Source organism: Bombina bombina, chromosome 4 (genome assembly GCF_027579735.1).
Source record: "Bombina bombina isolate aBomBom1 chromosome 4, aBomBom1.pri, whole genome shotgun sequence".
NCBI classification, from domain to species: domain Eukaryota; kingdom Metazoa; phylum Chordata; class Amphibia; order Anura; family Bombinatoridae; genus Bombina; species Bombina bombina.
Window position 1 is genome coordinate 1,046,883,607 of NC_069502.1, and position 22,731 is coordinate 1,046,906,337.

At 40.7% G+C, this 22,731-nt stretch overlaps 1 protein-coding gene across 1 annotated transcript in view; it reads left to right on the forward strand.

Annotated features, from left to right (window-relative positions):
* TRMT6 (tRNA methyltransferase 6 non-catalytic subunit) overlaps positions 1-22,731 on the forward strand; it is a 254,263-nt gene that overhangs the window by 73,647 nt on the left and 157,885 nt on the right. Inside the window, exon 6 of the mRNA XM_053712179.1 lies at positions 6,860-6,984. Coding sequence (XP_053568154.1) covers positions 6,860-6,984 — 125 coding nt within the window. The remainder of the gene's footprint in view (positions 1-6,859; positions 6,985-22,731) is intronic.

The following is a 22,731-nucleotide window of genomic DNA, read 5'->3' on the forward strand; positions in this document are numbered from 1 at the left end:
CCAATATTAAAGGCAGAGGATAAATTGGTTGATACAGTCCGACAAGGGCTCAGATGTGCCTACAGGAAGAGCCCCACATTGGGCTCTATTCTCTCGCCAACCCTGTTAAAAACTGACAAAGATGAGAGGGGATCATGGTTGGTACATACTGGGATGTATAGATGCGGTCACAGGAAGTGCAAGCCCTGTGATTATGCCAAGGTGACAAAGGAATTTGTGAGTGCAAAAACGAGGAAAAGCTACAAAATCAATTCCTGTATGAATTGTAAAACGGAATCGGTAGTCTATATGATTGAATGCACATTGTGCCAGATTCAATATGTGGGACTCACCTCCAGAGACCTGAACTCTAGAATTAGGGAACATCTTTCCTCTTTCTCTACTAAGAGATCCACGACTCCAATAGTACAACACTTTGGAGTCTACCATGATAATAACCTCAAAGGATTTACATGGTGTGCTATTGAGAAAGTTTCTAGACCTGTGAGGGGGGGAAATTTGGACCAATTGCTAGCCAGACGCGAAGCTTTTTGGATTTTTACCTTAGGCACTCGGGTGCCTGATGGTCTAAATTCAAGATATGACGTAATGAACCTGTGGGAATAGTATTATGGTATTTCGTAATACACCTACCAATGATCTCCTAGTTTATTATCATGTAAGACTCATCGGTTGGTCATGTGTGCTTAACCTGTATCAAATCACATTAAATTACTATATGGGGATGTCCTATTTGTCTGCTTGTTGTCTTTATCATATGTTATTATGATGACGATTTGCCAAGACATCTTTAAAACATATAGTATTTGACAGGTTACTATTCATTTAAAATTAAAATTTAAAATTAAAATTATTTGCTTATTGCATGTTTTCATTTTTATAGGATTTGTTAATATATTTATCTATTTTTGACATATGATATCAACTATTGTGGTATTTTATACTGAGGGTACTGTTTGAATTCTGTTGCCCATCAGTGCATTAGAGAGGATAAGAGCAATGATTCAACTCTTAAAGAATGAGGATATATTAATAGAGTCTCCTATGCGCACTATTTGGGCAATAGAATTTCGAATAATATATAATTAATCACTAACCCTTAATATTTGACATTTTGTCTGTAATGCATAACACTATGTTGGTTATTCACATAATTATCACAGTATGTATATTACGTTTGTATGGGCTCAGACAATGTATTGCAATGTGCGGTTCTTACACTAGTGGGTTAACTTTACATACTGTTAGTATTGGTTAAACTTGAAGGCGTTGTTTTTCATGTGTGCGCCAATCACATTTGTTTTAACTAGTTTTAAACAGGTGTGGAGCACAGCACAGTAGGCTATGACTACGGATTTCATCCGAAACGCGTAAGCCAGACTGTGCTGCGCCTTCTACACCATACCCTATCCTTGCTGTGTTTGCCGATTTTAATCTGAATAAATAAAGGAATTAATTTTAAGGAAACAGCCCACATTTCCTCTTTTCAAGTTATTATTGTCCGGAGTTTGGCTGTTTCCTGCTGTGCATTACGAGCTTATACTCTTCAAAAAGGATTGCATTGTGTGCTGTTCTACATTTGGCAGTTCCCTATTGCAAGCAGGAACTGTTTTTTGCTACGTCACTGGCGGAGGGATACTGCATTCTATCGGAGGAACAAGTATCTGGAATAAGTTGAGGCGGAGCAAGGGATCTCTGCCTCGTTCCAGAGTGTGTTCCATTGGCCGAGATTGGGCCGTGCCCCCTTAGAGGCGTCCGGATTGAACTTGCAGCCGTGAATGGCGATACCCGCCTTCTCCATAGGATTGGGTGAGTGAGATCTCCATTGTCCACGCTGGAGCGAGTAAATGAGTGATATACCAAGGAACTTGAGAGTTTCTATTTAGCACCTTGCACTTTATTTGATACCTTTTTGTTGTTAATATATTATAGACTGCCTATCACTTTCTGGGTTTCCTTACTTTAAATAAAACAGAAAGAGCAGAGATTTGTCCCTTCAAGGAACTTGCAGACAAAACCTTATCCAAACCATCCTGAAAAAACTGTAACATTCTAGCAACTCTAAAAGAATGCCAAGAGAATTTATGAGAAGAACACCATGAAATGTAAGTCTTCCAAATTTTTGCAGCATTGGGAAACAAGTTTGAAGTATGTGTAATAACATGTAGCCAGGAAGCCTCATCCCATGCAGTCTGGATAAGAGATTGGAAATTCTATTTTGATATATTAGAATTGTATTCTTGAGTTTAGCCTGGCTAACATTTTAGAGTTAGGACCAGTCTTTTGTGGGACACCTTGTAAGTGGTGACTGGCTGAGCAGAATATGGCCATATTGTGTGACTAAGATCCCATCTTTATTTAAAAAAATTAAAAAAATTATGATATATTAAGAAGGCAATTTTTGCAGCATTAAGGAAAAAATGGAAAAAAGTTAAAATATGTGAAATAATTTGTGGTCTCATGTGTCTTGAGGTGCGCCAATACCTGCTCTTATTACTGTATGTGATATTGTCTGTTAGAAAATAAATGAACAGTTCTCTCTCTTCAACAGAGGCCAAAACTAAAGAGCTCTGAGAATTGCACGGAGTTCTAAAATATTGATTGGTAATTTCGCCTCTTGAGATTTCCAAACCCCTTGTGCTGTCAGAGATCCCCAAACAGCTCCCCGACCTGAAAGACTTGCATCTGTAGAGGTCATAGTCCAGGTTAGCTGAACAAAAAAGCCCCTTTCAGCAAACAAAGCTGGAGAGGTCTCATGTGAGAACGAGCAAAGGGAATCGCGTCCAGTGCTGCAGTAATGAAACCTAAGTTTTCCATGCACATAACCACTGAAGGGGACTGACTGAGACTGAAGGTGCTGACAGGCTGCAACCACTTTCAAACGTCTCTTGTCTTTTAGAGACAGAGTCATGGACACTGAATCTATCTGGAAACCTAAAAAGGTGACCCTTGTCTGAGGAATCAAGAAACGTTTTGGAAAATTGATCCTCCAACCATGTTTCCGAAGAAACAACACTAGTTGATTAGTGTGAGATTCTGCAGAACGGAAAGACTGAGCTAGTACCAAGATATCGTCCAAATAAGGAAACACCGCAATACCCTGCTCTCTGGTTTCCATAAAGCAGGGCACCAAGAACCTTTAAAAAACATTCTTTGAGCGGTTGCTAGACCAAATGGAAAAGCAACAAATTGGTAACGCTTGTCTAGAAAAGAGAATCTCAGGAACTGATAATGATCTGAATGAATCGGAATATGAAGGTATACATTCTGCAATCCATTGTGGACCTAAAATGTCCTTGCTAAATAAAAGGCAGAACAGTCCTTAAAGTCACCATTTGAAAATTGGTACTCTTACATAACGATTCAAAATTTTCAGATCCAGAATTGGTCTGAAGGAAATTTCCTTCTTTGGGACAATGAATAGATTTGAATAAAACCCCAGACCTTGTCCCTGAAAAGGAACTGGCATGACTACCCCTGAAACTCCAGGTCTGAAACACACTTCAGGAAAGCCTGAGCTTTAACTGGATTTGCTGGGATGCGTGAGAGAAAAAAATCTTCTTACAGGAGGATTTACTCAGAATCCTATTCGAAACCCCTGAGAGACAATACTCTGAAACCATTGATTTTGGACCGAATTTATCCAATACATTCTTGAAAAAATCCTTAATCTGAGCTGAGATGGAATGAGAGTCGCACCTTCATGCGGACTTAGGGGCTGGCTTTTGGTTTCTTAAATGGGTTGGATTTATTCCATTTAATGAAGGTTTCCAATTGGAAACAGATTCCATAGGGAAGGAATAGGTTTTTGTTCCTTTTTTGACAAAAAGAACGAAAACGATTTAGAAGCTTTATATTTACCCTAAGGTCTCTTATTACCTTGGAAAGAAAGAGATAGCAATCTAGACTTAAAAAGTCATATCAGCATTCCAAGATTTAAGCCTCAACACTCTTGTAGCTAAAAATAGCTAAAGACATAGATCTAACATCAATCTTGATAATATAAAAAAATGGCATCAGAACTGATTAGTATGTTTCAGTAAGCGAACAATACTAGATAAATCAGAATCCAGTTCTTGTTGCGCTAAATCTCCAACAAAAAAGTTGATGCAGCTGCAACATCAGCCAAAGAAATTGCAGGCCTGAGACGACCTGAATATAAATAAGCTTTCCTTAGATAAGATACAAGTTTCCTATCTAAAGGAACTTAAGTACTATCTTCTATAGGAATAGAGGTACGTTCAGCAAGAGTAGAAATAGCTCCATCAACTTTGAGGATCTTTTCCCAAAACTCTATAGAAATTGCTGGTAAAAGGATACAATTTTTTAAACCTTTAAGAAGGAATAAAAGAAGTACCCGGCTAATTCCATTCCTTAGAAATCATAACAGAAATAGCATCAGGAACAGGAAAAAACCTCTGGAGTAACCACAGGAGGTTTAAAAACAGAATTTACTAGTTCTAATAACAAGAGGACTAGTTTCCACGATATCCAAAATAATTAACAATTCTTTAACAAAGAACGAAAATACTTCATTTTAAATAAATAAGTAGATTTGTTAGTGTCAATATCTGAGGAAAGATCTTCTTAATCAGATAGATCCTCATCAGAAGAGGATAATTCATTATGTTGTCGGTTATTTGAAATTTCATCAACCTTATGAGAAGTTTTAAAAGACTTTATATTAAATAGAAGGCACAATAGCAGACAAAGCCTTCTGAACAGAATCAGTAACAAATTCTTTAAATTTCATAGGTATAACATGTACATTAAAAGTTGAAGAAACAACAACAGGAAATGTACTATTTACTGATGGACACAATATCTGCATGTAAAAGTTAATCATGATAACCAATACAATGACATTCGGAAATATAATGCACTTAGCTTTAGTAGAACCGACATCAGGCAGCAAAGTTCCAACAGATACTTCTGAGACAGGATCAGATTGAGACATCTTGCAAAATGTAAAATAAAAAACAACATATAAAGCAAAATTTGTCAATTTCCTTATATGACAGTTTCAGGAATAGGAAAAAAATTCAAACAGCATAGCCCTCTGACATAGATAAAGGCAAGAGGCAAATAGCAATGGGGTATTAAATTAATGAAAAAAATTGGCGCCAAGTATGACGCACAACGTAACTGAAATTTTCTTGGCGCCAACAATATCCGGAAATGACACACTTGCGTCACTAACGATGCAACCGCGTGTAAGGCTTCGGCGTCTACTACGACGCCAGAAATGATGAACTTGCGCCAACGGATGTACTTTTCATGCCTAAAAATTCTCACGCCAAAAATGACGCAATAAAGTCTAGCATTTGGCGCACCCGCGGGCCTAGTACTGCCCGCAATTTTCAAGAAAAAATGTAGTCAATTTGAAAAAATACTAAACCCCAGGTAAGAAAAATATTTCTTAATATGTTTATTTTCCCTAAATATGAAACTGACAGTATGCACAAGGAAATACATGAACCTGACTCATGGCAAATATAAGTACAATACATATATTTAGAACTTTATATAAATGCATAAAGTGCCAGATCATAGCTGGGGTGTCTTAAGTAATAAAAAACATACTTACCAAAAAAGACACCCATCCACATATAGCAGATAGCCAAACCAGTACTGGGAGTTAGGAGATGAATCTCTACGACCGATAACAGAGAACCTATGAAATAGACCCCCGTTATCAAAATCATTGCATTCAATAGGTGATACTCTCTTCACGTCCCTCTGACATTCGCTGTACTCTGAGAGGAATCGGGCTTCAAAAAAAGCTGAGAAGCGCATATCAACGTAGAAATCTTAGCACAAACTTACTTCACCACCTCCATAGGAGGCAACGTTTGTAAAACTGAATTGTGGGTGTGGTGAGGGGTGTATTTATAGGCATTTGAGGTTTGGGAAACTTTGCCCCTCCTGGTAGGATTGTATATCCCATATGTCACTAACTCATGGACTCTTGCCAATTACATGAAAGAAAAGGGGTTTATCGTGACTGTGGATGCATCCGGTGTAGCGCTCGTATTACAAGTTGAAAGTAAACGCTATCAAATTGAGAGCAATTGAAGTTAACGCGCATCACAATAGCATATACTCAGAGCTCTGGCAAACTGTTGTGCGAAACAAAAAGTGTCAAACACATAAATAAATTACAACATAGTCACACTCATAACACCATCTAATAAAAATTATTTTAAAAAAAATTGCACAAGAAATTTATAAGGTCTCAAAGATACAAGGTCTCAGGTGTTAGAGAAAAAAGCACTGCAAAGGATAGCACACTTGAGAATATGCAATCAAGTTTGTGCGTGAGAAGGATGTTAACTTGCGCGCAATATCCTAAGTTTCGTTTTATGCACAAAGTGGGCTATCACACGAGCTAAAACTTTTTTTACTTTCAACTTGTAATACGAGCGCTCAAAAAGCGTTCTTCTAGCAGAGTTAGCGTTGGAGCGCAAAACACCGTTCCACTTGTAATCTGGCCCTAAAAGTTTACACTTATTTTCTCAATGTGAAACTTTAAAAAATACTTCTTCATATTATTCTTAGACTAATCTTTTTCCTTTAAAATATCATATCTAGCATTTAAGTGTTTAATGTCTCTTGAAAGAAGAAAAATTAAGTTTTACATCTGTTTAAATGTTAGGAGAGAAAAAGTCTATTCATGTTAACCTATAGTGCTGTTTTTTCACCCCTCTATGTATATTTCTATGATATATGATCTTGTAGAATATATAATTTAGTTATGATCTGTGATCTAAAATAGGAGTAATGAATTTGTATGGCTGTCATTTGTTAGTGTATGAGTTCATTTTATGATGTATATTCTTTTTTTACTTTATATTTTCAGCAACCTCCGATATGATACCCTGGCGCAGTTGCTAACATTAGGGAATATTTATGCTGGAAGTAAAGTAATTGTAATGGAAACGTGTGCTGGCTTAGTTTTGGGATCTGTTATGGAGCGGATGGGAGGTAAGAAACATATTTATTCTTTGCAAATTCTTGTATTCATGTATTAAAACAGTATGATTTCAACTTTAAATACACTAAATATACTGATGTTTATAAAGCAGCGGTTTAAACTCGCTGCTTTATAAACTCTCTAAGGGTGATTGACAAGCCCTACTCTCACGTAATTGGTTACGTGAGGGTATGGGTGGTATTCCTCAAGTGTTCCCTCATGCAATGATAAATATGAGGAACATATCCACCCTATAATTTGCGATAAAGTGCAGACAGGTCCACATCTTGTGAATACTTTCTGCTCACAAATAGATAAATCTCTCCCTAGATATATTTTTCTGTAAATGTAGTTTTTGTACCATGTCACTTCTGATCGTGTATCCAGTCTACTTTGTATCCCTTTGTTGCTTTATATATTATCATTCAGTTTTCGATCCAACAGTTTATCTTGTATTTCATCTCTATTTTTTTTTTACTTTACAACCTACTGTTTGTTGCCAGGGAACTGACACAACATTCATCTCTAGCTATTCTTTCATATAAGACCTAAAAAATAAAAGCACAAGTCTATTTAAGGAGCATAATTGATTTTAGAGAATTTTACAGAAAATAAAAAAAATCCATAAAGACCATGGCAAAAAAGGTCAGGTTTATTATTAGCTTGATAGTTGTTTTTTTTTAATGTCAGCTTATTGGTAAATTAACCAATTATGCCATGAAGTGATTCCTAGGTTTGATTGGATTCCAATGTTTATCAGAAGACTCCTGTAACCTACTAATAGTGTTGAAGTATTGGTATTGATTGATAGTATTTTTTTTTATAACTGTATATGTTCTAAGGATAAATGAGACTTCCTGTCCCCCTGTGTAATGTTTATTTGAGCTTCACTCCTTCCCCTAGAGCAAATTATGTTCATGGTTCTTCATGAGTTCTTAACTTAATATTTGCAGGCTTTACACTAATTTCTAGGTAAGGCCCAAGTAAGAACGGGAGATCCTTGACTTCCCCATTGTAGTGTTTGCACCTTTGCTACCCATAGGAGTCTTTTTTTCACCTGAAGCTTGGTACCTGAGGCCTGGGAGGAGAGCTTTCTATGGGGCAGATAGTACAGCTTCTTACTGGCTGTATTTAACAAATGCATTCACCCTTTGCCACTTACACTTATTCGGGGGGGGGTGGGGGCAGTTGTGTTCACACCAGTGATCATGCCTCACACATACAAACAGCCTGAGAATATTTTTTTCCCCTTAACCAATTGGCCGCCAGCCCTTTTAGCTGTGCTCTATTGATTTTATAGTCAACCCTCAAACTTAACCAATTAGCTGCCAGCCCTTTTAGCTGTGCTCTATTGATTTTATAGTCAACCCTCAAACTTAACCAATTAGCCTCCAGCCCTTTTAGCTGTTTCATGCGTTTTATATATACTTTTTTTTAACCCTGTACTATTAGAAACCCTGCACTTAAGAGTTGGGGCACAAGATTATTTTTGTACTGCCATGCCTATTATGATCAAGTGTTTTCCAATAATCCCTGCATTGACCTTAGCACACCTGGCACTTACTCCTTTAGCATTGAGTCCTTCCCTATTAATTAAACCTTGCCCTGAGAAGTCTATGGCATATAGTGCAAAAAAACTATCACAGGGAGGGTTTCTAGGGTTCATTTTACCACTGCATTCACGGGTTGGAAGCCTTTTTTATAAATGGAATACAGCTAATGTTATTATTAAACACTGAATTGGTTCTCATACCAAAGACTCCTGGGAGTATAATCCTTTTCACTTCAGTATCTCAGGCAATATTGCCTAGGCCGTTTTCAAACAAAAGTGTCACCCACCCTGATTGCTTAAACAACGACACAGTCATCTACACAATGCCTAGCCCTAGAGTGAGGGTGACTAATTTGATGTTTTTCTTGGGGGGGGTGCTCTTTCTGAAGCTGATCACACTCCTCCGCTGCATACGTAGGCACGTGGTGTCAAAGGGACAGTATACACTCATTTTCATATAACTACATGTAATAGACAGTACTATAAAGAATAAGATGCACAGATACTGATATAAAAATCCAGTATAAAAGGGTTTAAAAACTTACTTAGAAGCTCTCAGTTTAGCTCTGTTGAAAAGGTAGTTGGAAAGCCCACTGCAAGTGGGAAATAAGACACTCCCCCCCTCCCCCTTCTTTTGCATATGAAAAGACCCTTTACACAAACAGGAGCAAGCTTGAGAAGGTAGCTGACGGTATTCTCATAAACAAAAGTTTGTTATTTTTAAATGGCACCGGAGTGTGCTGTTTTTTCTCAGGCAGTATTTGGAAGAAGAATCTGCCTGCGTTTTCTATGATCTTAGCAGAAGTAACTAAGATCCATTGGCTGTTCTCACACATTCTGAGGAGTGGGGTAACTTCAGAAAGGGAATGGCGTGCGGGGTCTCCTGCAACTAAGGTATGTGCAGTAAAATATTTTCCTAAGGAATGGAATTGACTAAGAAAATGCTGCCGATACCGAAGTAATGTAAGTAAAACCTTAAATGCAGTGAAAGCGACTGGTATCAGGCTTATTAATGTACGTGCAGTAAAATAATTTTCTAAGAAATGGAATTTGACTAAGAAAATGCTGCTAATACTGAAGTAATATAGTAAAGCCTTAAATGCAGCGAAAGCGACTGGTATCAGGCTTATCAATAGAGATACCTACTCTTCAAAAAAGATGTTTTAAAACGTTTGCTGGCATGTTTAATCGTTTTTTAAGATACATTGGTGATAAAACTTATTGGGGCATAATTTTCCACATGGCTGACTTATTTTCTGCATAGAAACAGTTAACTGAGGCTTCCCACTGTTGTAATAATGAGTGGGAGGGGCCTATTTTAGCGCTTTTTTTGCGCAGTTAAAATTACAAAATGAATCGTCCAGATTCCCTCAGCAGTCCCATGAATACTACAGGACATCTCTAAAGGGCTAAAAAGACTTCCAAAATCGTTTATAGGGAAGGTAATCCACAGCTCAGCTGTGGCAGTTTTGTTGTGTCTGTTAAAAAACGTCTATGTCGTTTTTTTTATCTGTTTTTGTTATTGAGGGGTTAATCATCCATTTGCAAGTGGGTGCAATGCTCTGCTGACTTGTTACATACACTGTAAAAATTTTGTTAGTGTAACTGCCTTTTTTCACTGTTATTTCAAATTTTGTCAAAATTTGTTTCTCTTAAAGGGACAGTAACGTTTTTTATATTGCTTGTTAACTTGCTTTAAAGTGTTTTCCAAGCTTACTAGTCTCATTACTAGTCTGTACAAACATGTCTGAAACAGAGGTTAGACTAGATACAGAGCGCGTAGATGCTGTAAGAGCCATGTCTGATACTGCGTCACAATATGCAGAACCTGAGGACGGAGAGCTTCAGTCTGTGGGTGACGTCTCTGATTCGGGGAGACGTGATTCAGAGATTTCTAATTTTAAATTTAAGCTTGAGAACCTCCGTGTATTGCTTGGGGAGGTATTAGCTGCTCTGAATGACACAATTGCAGTGCCAGAGAAATTGTATAGGCTGGATAAATACTATGCAGTGCCGGTGAGTACTGATGTTTTTCCAATACCTAAAAGGCTTACAGAAATTATTAGTAAGGAGTGGGATAGGCCCGGTGTGCCATTTTCCCCACCCCCTATATTTAGAAAAATGTTTCCAATAGATGCCACTACACGGGACTTATGGCAGACTGTCCCTAAGGTGGAGGGAGCAGTTTCTACTTTAGCAAAGCGTACCACTATCCCGGTTGAGGACAGTTGTGCTTTTTCAGATCCAATGGAGAAAAAGATTAGAGGGTTACCTTAAGAAAATGTTTATTCAACAAGGTTTTATTTTACAGCCCCTTGCATGCATTGCGCCTGTCACTGCTGCGGCGGCATTCTAGTTGAGGCCCTGGAAGAGGCCATCCATACAGCTCCATTGTCTGAAATTGTTCATTCGACTAAACTAACGGCTAAGAATTCCGGATTCGCCATCCAGGCGCGTAGGGCGCTATGGCTCAAATCCTGGTCAGCTGATGTGACTTCAAAGTCTAAATTACTCAACATTCCTTTCAAGGGGCAGACCTTATTCGGGCCTGGTTTGAAAGAAATTATTGCTGACATTACTGGAGGTAAGGGTCATACCCTTCCTCAGGGCAGGGCCAAATCAAATGCCAAACAGTCTAATTTTGTGCCTTTCGAAATTTCAAGGCAGGTGCAGCATCAACTTTCTCCGCTTCAAGACAAGAGGGAACTTTTTGCTCAATCTAAGCAGGCCTGGAAACCTAAGCAGGCCAGAAAGCCTGCTGCTGCCTCTAAGATAGCATGAAGGAACGGCCCCCTATCCGGTGACGGATCTAGTAGGGGGCAGACTTTTTCTCTTCGCCCAGGCGTGGGCAAGAGATGTTCAGGATCCCTGGGCGTTGGAGATCATATCTCAGGGATATCTTCTGGACTTCAAAGCTTCCCCTCCACAAGGGAGTTTTCATCTTTCAAGGTTATCTGCAAATCAGATAAAGAAAGAGGCATTCCTACGCTGTGTGCAAGACCTCCTAGTAATGGGAGTGATCCATCCAGTTCCGCGGACGGAACAGGGACAGGGTTTTTATTCAAATCTGTTTGTGGTTCCCAAAAAAGAGGGAACCTTCAGACCAAATTTGGATCTAAAGATCTTTAACAAATTCCTCAGAGTTCCATCTTTCAAAATGGAAACTATTCGGACCATCCTACCCATGATCCAAGAGGGTCAGTACATGACCATAGTGGACTTAAAGGATGCCTACCTTCACATACCGATTCACAAAGATCATCATCGGTTTCTAGGTTTGCCTTTCTAGTCAGGCATTACCAATTTGTAGCTCTTCCCTTCGGGTTGGCTACAGCCCCGAGAATCCTTATGAAGGTTCTGGGCTCACTTCTGGCGGTTCTAAGACCGCGAGGCATAGCGGTGGCTCCGTATCTAGACGACATCCTGATACAGGCGTCAAGCTTTCAAATTGCCAAGTCTCATACAGAGATAGTTCTGGCATTTCTGAGATTGCACGGGTGGAAGGTGAACGAGGAAAAGAGTTCTCTATCCCCACTCACAAGAGTCTCCTTCTTAGGGACTCTTATAGATTCTGTAGAGATGAAAATTTACCTGACGGAGTCCAGGTTATCAAAGCTTCTAAATGCTTGCCGTATTCTTCATTCCATTCCGCGCCCTTCGGTGGCTCAGTGTATGGAGGTGATCGGCTTAATGGTGGCGGCAATGGACATAGTGCCATTTGCGCGCCTACATCTCAGACCGCTGCAATTACGCATGCTAAGTCAGTGGAATGGGGATTACACAGATTTGTCCGCTCTGCTAAATCTGGATCAAGAGACCAGAGATTCTCTTCTCTGGTGGTTGTCTCTGGTCCACCTGTCCGAGGGTATGACCTTTAGCAGGCCAGATTGGACAATTGTAACAACAGATGCCAGCCTTCTAGGTTGGGGTGCAGTCTGGAACTCCCTGAAGGCACAGGGATCGTGGACTCAGGAGGAGGAACTCCTTCCAATATATATTCTGGAGTTAAGAGCAATATTCAATGCTCTTCTGGCTTGGCCTCAGTGAGCAACACTGAGGTTCATCAGATTTCAGTCGAACAATATCACGACTGTGGCTTACATCAACCATCTAGGGGGAACCAGGAGTTCCCTAGCGATGTTAGAAGTCTCAAAAATAATTCTCTGGGCAGAGTACCACTCTGGCCACCTGTCAGCAATCCATATCCCAGGCGTGGAGAACTGGGAGGAGGATTTTCTAAGTCGTCAGACTTTTCCCCCGGGGGAGTGGGAACTCCATCCGGAGGTGTTTGCTCAGTTGATTCATCATTGGGGCAAACCAGAGTTGGATATTATGGCGTCTCGCCAGAACGCCAAGCTTCCTTGTTGCGGATCCAGGTCCAGGGACCCAGAAGCGACGCTGACAGATGCTCTAGCAGCGCCTTGGTTCTTCAACCTGGCTTATGTGTTTCCACCGTTTCCTCTGCTCCCTCGACTGATTGCCAAAATCAAACAGGAGAGAGCATCGGTGATTCTAATAGTACCTGCGTGGCCACGCAGGACCTGGTATGCAGACCTAGTGGACAAGTCATCCTTTCCACCATGGACTCTGCCTCTAAGACAGGACTTTCTAATACAAGGTCCTTTCAATCATCCAAATCTAATTTCTCGGAGACTGACTGCATGGAGATTGAACGCTTGATTCTATCAAAGCGTGGCTTCTCCGAGTCAGTCATTGATACCTTAATACAGGCACGAAAGCCTGTTACCAGGAAAATCTATCACAAGATATGGCGTACATATCTTTACTGGTGTGAATCCAAGAATTACTCATGGAGTAAGGTTAGGAGTCCTAGGATATTGTCCTTTCTCCAAGAGGGTTTGGACAAAGGATTATCAGCTAGTTCCTTAAAGGGACAGATTTCTGCTATGTCTATTCTTTTGCACAAGCGTCTGGCAGAAGTTCCAGACGTCCGGGCATTTTGTCAGGCTTTGGATAGAATTAAGCCTGTGTTTAAACCTGTTGCTCCCCCATGGAGCTTAAACTTGGTTCTTAAAGTTCTTCAAGGAGTTCCGTTTGAACCCCTCATTCCATTGATATTAAGCTTTTATCTTGGAAAGTTCTGTTCTTGATGGCTATTTCCTCGGCTCGGAGAGTCTCTGAGCTATCTGCCTTACATTGTGATTCTCCTTATCTGATTTTTCATGCAGATAAGGTAGTTCTGCGTACCAAACCTGGGTTTTTACCTAAGGTGGTTTCTAACAAGAATATCAATCAAGAGATTGTTGTTCCATCATTGTGTCCTAATCCTTCTTCAAAGAAGGAACGTCTTTTACATAATCTGGACGTAGTCCGTGCCTTGAAGTTTTACTTTCAAGCTACTAAAGTTTTTCGCCAAACATCTTCCCTGTTTGTCGCTTATTCTGGACAGAGGAGATGTCAAAAAGCTTCGGCAACCTCTCTTTCCTTTTGGCTTCGGAGTATTATACGCCTAGCCTATGAGACTGCTGGACAGCAGCCCCCTGAAAGAATTACAGCTCATTCTACTAGAGCTGTGGCTTCCACCTGGGCCTTTAAAAATGAGGCCTCGGTCGAACAGATTTGCAAGGCCGCGACTTGGTCTTCGCTTCACACTTTTTCAAAATTTTACAAATTTGATACTTTTGCTTCTTCAGAGGCTGTTTTGGGGAGAAAGGTTCTTCAGGCAGTGGTTCCTTCCGCTTAATCCCTGCCTTGTCCCTCCCATCATCCGTGTACTTTAGCTTTCGTATTGGTATCCCATAAGTAATGGATGATCCGTGGACTGGATACACTTAACAAGAGAAAACATAATTTATGCTTACCTGATAAATTTATTTCTCTTGTAGTGTATCCAGTTCACGGCCCGCCCTGTCATTTTTGGCAGGTCTAAAGTTTAATTAAACTACAGTCACCACTGCACCCTATGGTTTCCCCTTTCTCTGTTTGTTTCGGTCGAATGACTGGATATGGCAGTTAGGGGAGGAGCTATATAGCAGCTCTGCTGTGGGTGATCCTCTTGCAACTTCCTGTTGGGAAGGAGAATATCCCATAAGTAATGGATGATCCGTGGACTGGATACACTACAAGAGAAATAAATTTATCGGGTAAGCATAAATTATGTTTTTGTTTTTTTAAACAAATCTCCTTAGCCTATTTGCATTTAAAAATAATATCTTTGTATTTCTTTTTAAATGAATATAAAATGAATAATAAGAAATTTAGTGTCAATCAATCATACTTTCTTTTTAAAGATACGATGAGTCCACGGATTTCATCCTTGTGGGATATAGCCTCCTGGTCAGCAGGAGGAGGAAAAGAGCACCACATCAGTACTGTATATATAGCTCCTCCCACCCCAGTCATTCTCTTTGCCTGTCTTAGTGATAGGAAGAGGTAAAGTGAGGTGTTAGTTTAGATTCTTCAATAAAGAGTTTTTTATTTTTAAAATGGTACCAGTGAGTGCTATTTTACTATATGGTGTAGCCATATTCCTTGTCAGCCTCTAGAGTAGAGCTACAGGTAGCTTTAAAGCAATGGGAACTGGTGAACTGGTGAGATTAACCCTCACTGCGCCTCCCATACTAGTGCTGCCCTTCTGTTGATGGTCTTAGCAGATATTAACTAAGGCCCTTTCTGTGTTCACAGAGCTGCAGGAGGGAGAAGACCTCTTGATACTGTGAGACTTGTCATGCTGTCGCTCAGCATAGAGGTAAGTGTAGTCTTTTATTTTCTGGGGCTTTTGGCATATCTCAGAATTGGCTGTACACTTCTAATCTGTTGGGGACCATGGACTCTCTGGAAAGGGCTTCCCTATTTAACAGCGTGTGGGTTCTCATGGGACTATGTCAACCAACACGTTGATATGGTTTATCAGATGCTAGTACTGTCTTTTATTAAGTAGACCTAGAAACACTGATAATGCTTAGCTATGTGCTTATTACTGGGTAGGGCTTCCCTGCAGGTCACTATTAAGTGTGCTTGGGGCTGACGCTGGGAGTATGTTGCCGGAGTCTTGTTAAAACAGCTTGTGTTTGTATATTTTTTTCTCCGATTGTTTGGCGCACTTTGTTCAGTAGCCGCGCAGTGTTCTTTCTCTTCCGGAAGTCACAGGCTGTTCGTGGAGACATCGCAAGTGACGCCTCGACCGCATGGTTGCGAGTTAAGCAAGCGGTCTTAGGTGTTGTGGGCTAAGTTCCGGATTGGTGCCTAGGAGTGGTCGGTGGTCCGTGCGGGCAGGTAGGCGCCTCAGCAGAGCTGTTGAGGCGAGGTGCTGTTGGTCAAATTATTTTAAGTTCGTTTAACGGATTTTCAGTGCATCAGAAAAATTGTTAGTCATTTTATTTTTTAAAGAGACAGTATCTTGTCAGGATCACATGTACTGACAAGCATTTAGCTGAATTGATATTTTTTGTACATTTTGGCCATAAATTGTAAAACTTTATAATTTAAAGGAGTCAAGACCAAATTTTTCTTCCTGCTTTCTGTTAGTATGGATTCAGATGATATCCAGACTGTAACATGCTCTATGTGTTTGGATGCCACTGTGGAACCTCCGCTTCCTTTTTGTCCCTCATGTTGTGAGTAGGCTTTACATTATAGAGACCAGATTTTTTTTTTTTTTTTATAAATCTTTGCCTAAGGCGGATGCTTCTCAAGAGTCTACAGATGAGATGCAAATTATGCCGCAGCTTTCTCCCCAAGCGTCACAGCCCTTAACACCCGCTCAAGCGGTGCCATGTATTTCACCTGTTTCTGCAGCAATTACATTAAAAGACATTGCTGCAGTGATGTCCTCTACACTTTCTGATGCGTTATCTAGTTTTCCCATATCGCACGGCAAGCGTACAAGAAAGGACAACTATGTAGTCAATGCTGCCTCTGATACTATGATGGCGATTGCGGAAGAACCCTCCCGGGGTTCTGAGTTGGAGAGTACGGAGGTCCTCTCTGAAGGTGAACTTTCTGAATCAGGGAGTACTTTGCCCCTGACTGATTCTGAAGTGGTTTCATTCAGGTTTAAGCTTGAGCACCTCCGTTTATTACTGAGGGAGGTGTTAGTTACTCAATAGTGGTTCCTCCAGAGAAATTGAGTAAGTTGGATACTTGGAAGTTCCTTCTTACTCAGATGTCTTTCCTATTCCTAAGAGGACTTCCGAGATTATTGCGAAAGAATGGGAGAGACCAGGCATTCCCTTCTCTCCTTCGTCCCGTGTTTAAAAAGATGTACCCTATAGCCAACGCTATTAGGGATTCTTGGCAGACGGTCCCTAAGGATGAGGGAGCCATTTCTACCCTGGCCAAACGGACTACTATTCCTATTGAGGATAGTTGTGCTTTTAAGGACCCTATGGATAAGAAGTTGGAGGGTCTCCTTAAGAAGATTTACGTTCACCAGGGATTCAAATTGCAAGCGGCGGCTTGCATTGTTACAGTTACCACTGCGGCCGCTTATTGGTTTGATGCTCTGGAAGAGCCTCTTTAGACAGAGACTCCTTTGGAAGAGATACAGGATCGGATTAAAGCTCTTAAGTTTGCTAATTTGTTTATTACGGATGCTTCTCTGCAGATTACTAAATTGGCGGCTAAGAGTTCGGGCTTTGCCATCTTAGCACGCAGGGCTTTATGGTTGAAGTCTTGGTCTGCGGATGTGTCATTTAAGTCTAAGCTTTTGGTTATTCCTTACAAGGGGAAGACCCTGTTCAGGCCTGACTTGAAGGAAATTATTTCTGACATCACGGGAGGCAAGGGTCATCTCCTCCCTCAGTATAAAAAGTCCAAACAGAGAGGTCGACAGAGTAATTTTCGTTCCTTTCGAAATTTCCACTTGGAGACCCAACCAGTCTTGGAACAAGGGTAAACAATCCAAGAAGCCTGCTGCTGCTACCAAGTCAGCATGAAGGGTCGGCCCCCGATCCGGGAACGGATCTAGTAGGCAGCAGACTCTCTATATTTGTCCTGGCTTGGATAAGGGATGTTCAGGATCCCTGGACACTAGAAATTGTATCTCAGGGGTATCAGTTGGAGTTCAGAAATTCCTCCCCCAGAGGAAGGTTTCTTCTTTCTCGATTATCTGCAGACCAGATAAAAAGAGAGGAGTTATTACTCCATGGAGGAGAGGTCTCCTACACAACGTAAGATGTCCTGTTCCGGTACTGGAACAGGGACAGGGGTTTTATTCAAATCTGTTTGTAGTTCCCAAAAAGGAACGTTCCGACCTATTTTAGACCTCAAAAGTCTGAACAAGTTTCTCAGAGTTCCATCCTTCAAGATGGAAACTATTTGGACCATTCTTCCATTGATCCAGGAGGGTCAATTTATGACTACCGTGGATCTAAAGGATGCATATCTTCATGTTCCTATCCACATAGGTCATCCCCAAGTTCCTGAGATTTGCCTTTCTGGACAAATATTTTCAGTTTGTGGCTCTTCCTTTCTGTCTGGCCACAGCACCCAGAATTTTCACAAATGTTCTGGGGTCTCTGCTGGCAGTTCTAAGACCACGGGGCATTGCGGTGGCGCCTTATCTGGGCGATATTCTGATCCAGGCGTCATCTTATCAGCTAGCAAAGTCTAATACCGACATTGTTCTCTCCTTCCTGAGGACTCACGGGTGGAAGGTAAATCTGGGAAAGAGTTCGCTAATTCCACAGACAAAGGTACCCTTCTTGGGAACTCTAATCGACTCTCTATCCATGTAAATTTTTCTAACAGAGGTCAGGAGGTTAAAGATCATGACTACATGTCAAGCCCTTCAGTCCAATCCTCGGCCGTCAGTGGCTTAGTGCATGGAGGTAATTGGATTGACGGTGGCAGCAATGGACATCATTCTGTTTGCTCGGTTTCATCTCAGGCCTCTGCAACTGAGCATGCTCAGGCAGTGGAATGGAGATTATACAGATTTGTCTCCTCGAATACATCTAGATCAGGAGACAAGGGACTCTCTTCTATGGTGGTTGTCGCTGGATCATCTATCCCAGGGGACATGCTTCCGCTGACCCTCGTGGGTGATAGTGACAACGGATGCCAGCCTACTAGGTTGGGGAGCAGTCTGGAAATCCCTGAGGGCTCAGGGTGTATGGACTCAGGCAGAGTCTCTCCTTCCCATCAATATACTAAAGTTGAGAGCTATATTCAATGCGCTTCAGGCTTGGCCTCAGTTGGCTTCGGCCCAATTCATCAGGTTCCAGTCTGACAACATAACAACGGTAGCTTACATCAATCATCAGGGAGGAACGAGGAGTTCCTTGGTGATGATGGAAGTAACCAGGATAATACAGTGGGCGGAGTCTCACTCTTGCCATCTGTCGGCGATCTACATCCCAGGGGTGGAAAACTGGGAAGCAGATTTTCTGAGCAGACAGACGTTTCATCCGGGAGAATGGGAACTCCATCCGGAGGTATTTTCCAGCCTGATTCTCAGATGGGGCAGGCCGGAGTTGGATCTCATGGCATCTCGTCAGAATGTCAAGCTTCCGAGATACGGGTCCAGGTCCAGGGATCCTCAGGCCAAGCTGATAGATGCCTTGGCAGTGCCTTGGTCTTTCAGCCTAGCTTATGTATTCCCTCCATTTGCTCTCCTTCCCCGGGTGATGGCTCGAGTCAAACAGGAGAGGGCATCAGTGATTCTCATCGCCCCTGCGTGGCCTTGCAGGATTTGGTATGCCGATCTGGTGGACATGTCATCTCAGCCACCATAGAAGCTCCCATTGAGGAAAGACCTTCTCATTCAGGGACCCTTCCATTATCCAAATCTAGTTTCTCTGCAGCTGACTGCTTGGAGATTGAACGCTTAATTTCTCTTGTAAGATGTATCGAGTCCACGGATTCATCCTTACTTGTGGGATATTCTCCTTCCCTACAGGAAGTGGCAAAGAGAGCACCCACAGCAGAGCTGTCTATTTAGCTCCACCCCCAGTCATTCTTTCTGCCTGCTTAACTGCTAGGAAGGGCAAAGAGCTATGTGGTGACTAAAATGTCAGTTTTTTATTTCTCAAGCAAAAGTTTATTATTTTAAATGGTACCGGTGTGTACCATTTACTCTCTGGCAGAAAAGGGATGAAGATTTCTGCAAGGAGGATGATGATCTTAGCACTTTGTAACTAAGATCCACTGCTGTTCTCACAAGGACTGAAGAGTACTGGATAACTTCAGTTGGGAGAACGGTTTGCAGGCTAAGCTGCATATGAGGTATGTTCAGTCTATATTTTTCTAGACAGACTGTGTTAATTCTAGAAAAGGCTGGCAATATCCCCATGAGGGAAGGGTAAGCTGTATTCAGACACTTTGATAGGAATTTAAGCTTGCTTGAAGGGCTCATTAGTTACTGGTGACACTGTTAGGAAAAAACGTTTTGTTTATTGAGGACAATTATAACGTTTTTTGAAGGGACTAAAGGGGTCATTGTGGCTTGGTTTTGGGTTTTGTAACTCACATGGTTAATTAAGAGACACTCTGGTGTTTCTCTGATAGGCCTCAAAACATTGAGTGAGGTGGGAGGGGCCTATTTTCGCGCCTCAGTTGCACAGTTTCCTTTCCTCTCCTCTGAGACATCCAACTGCTTCTCCTGAGGTTCCTGCTGTGTTTGAGGGCTGTAAAAGAAGTTTTTTCCCCCACAAATCGTTCTGAAGGGCAGGTAGGAGCCACAGCAGAGCTGTGGCAAGGTGCTGAAAGTCTTTTTTAACGTTTTTGACGTTTTTTCAATCCGGTTTTGCTATTAAGGGGTTAATTGTTTATTTGCATAGCTGTGCAACGTTACTAAGTCTTTATGGTGCTACTGTAAAAATTTCGTTAAGTTTACTGCTTTTTTTACACTGTTTTGCAGAATTGGTGCAGCTTTTTTTCTCTTAAAGGCACAGTACCGCTTTATTTCTAAGTGTTTTTTACTTTGATTACAGTGTTTTCCAAGCTTGCTTGTTACATTACTAGCCTGTTTAACATGTCTGACACCAAGGAAAATCAGTTAGATTTTATTCTAGTTTTTGTATGTATCAGCCACCTTTTCCATGCTGTTCTTTATTTTCTGTTAGCCTGTTCTATCCCTCAGTTTGCTATCTAGGTCTTGTTTTTGTGTGTCTGTAGTCTTAGTGCCCCATAACCCAATTTATTCTAGTCTTTTAATCACTGCGCACCTTTTAATCTGAATCTTTGCAATACTTACATATTTTAACATATTCCACAGTGAATTCTGCTCTTCAACCTGCTATTTATTTTGTATGGTAATGATAGTCCATAAGGCACTATAACATGTGGAATCTAATTTCCGTCACTAGGAAGAGGCTAAGAACTCACACAAGAGTTTAAATGCCTCCCACCTCCCATCTTTCCTTTTTAACATGTTATTGCTTTGATGTTTTTGCCTCTTTGCAAGCAGCTTTTTGTCAGGAAAGTCCTTCAGGCCACAGTGTCTGATAAATAGGAACTGCCATAAAATTGTCTTACCCATTCCGTAAAATGCAATAATCTGCTTAGGTATTAGTCACAAATGTTATGGAGCCCTATGGATTATTATCATCATACAAAAGAAAACAAAATGTATGCTTACCTGATCATAAAAAAAAAATGTTTGGGATTTTGATAGTCCATAGGCCCCACCTGTTTAATTTTTTCGGGCAACAGTTCTAATTTGCACCTCTATAGACCCTGCTTTTGTCTTTCCTATCCATCTGTTTCCTTTTCTCTGCTCGGCTATATGTTAAACTGAGGAGAGGCAGGAGGGATTTATGCTCTTGTGTGGGTTTTTGACCTCTTCATACTGGTGGGAATTTTATCCCACATGTTATGGAGCCCTATGGACTTTCATCCCAAAAGAAAATAATTTATCAGGTAAGAATACATTTTTTATTTGTTCACTTTTTTAGGTTTAGGGCACTCCCCTTCAATATCTAGGTATATGCCATTACTGACATTTCAGCAGCAGTCTTTTGACTATATTCTTAGTCTGCTTAGCAATGGGCCCTTTTCTCATGGATTTCACAGCACTATTTGGCCAGGGTCTTCTATAGGACTTTGCTAAAACTCTGGACTACCTATAGAATTTGGTAGTATTTTAGATACAAGATTTAAATATTTGATTTCTTTTAACCCTTTCCTACTGTTAGGACGTTCCATGGCATCCTAACTGCACTGGGCATTAACTCAGACGGCATGGAAGATCCTAGCCGTTCGGCTGTCTTGAAGCCATAGAAGCTTCTTAAATGGGATTGCAGGCTGGAGGGCATGCCTAGCATCATAGGCATTTCCCCCTCCCTACACTCCCGATCCCATCATTTAAATCACAAGATCGCATGAATGATCTTGTGATTTAAATTTGTACTTATTTGTTTACATCTGAACTTTTTTCTGATGTAGACAAATTAGTCCTGGCGGGAAAGGCTTAAGACAATCACTGCTAAGTGATTTTGTGACTATTAAAGGACCATTAAATACATCAGAATCACAACAATTGCATAATCAGACAATGTAATAGCAATATTCTTCCCCCCTTGTTGCATGTAACAGCCTTCCTACTGAGCTAGTACAAGAGTATAGGTATACACCTTAAACTCTTGTACATCATGTTTATTAGGAGCTGGTGTCTCAGAAAGTGTGTTTTAAAAAAAAAACTGCACAATTTGATAATGAAAGTGCATTGGAAAGTCTATTAAAGCTGCATTCTCTATATCAATCATGAAAGTCTAATTTTGTCATTAGTGTCCCTTTTAAAGGGACAGTAAATTCCTTGTAATTACAAGACACTTCAGTTGTCTTGGTATAGAATAACTTATCAGCCATGTCTAAAGCTTTTTTTTTAAATAAAATAGCATGTTGTTGGCTACATTTTTTTTTTTCAATAGCCAAACTCTACCCACCAATTGACTTTTGGGCTTAAAGGGACAGGAAACCCCCAAAAAATGATTTTATGATTCAGATAGAACATACAATTTAAACGACTTTCCACTGTACTTCTGTTATCAATTTGTATTCATTATTTTGGTATCCTTTATTGAAAGAGCAGCAATGCACTACTGGGAGCTAGCTTAACACATTGGTAAGCCAATGATGAGGCATATATGTGCTAGCTCCCAGCCCCTGAGCCTACCTAGATATGCTTTTTAACAAAGTATACCAATAGAATGAAGTAAATTAGATAACAGAAGTAAATTGGAATTTTGTTTTGTCAGTATATGGCCGTGTTATAATACAATATGTTTAATAATTATCCTTTAAG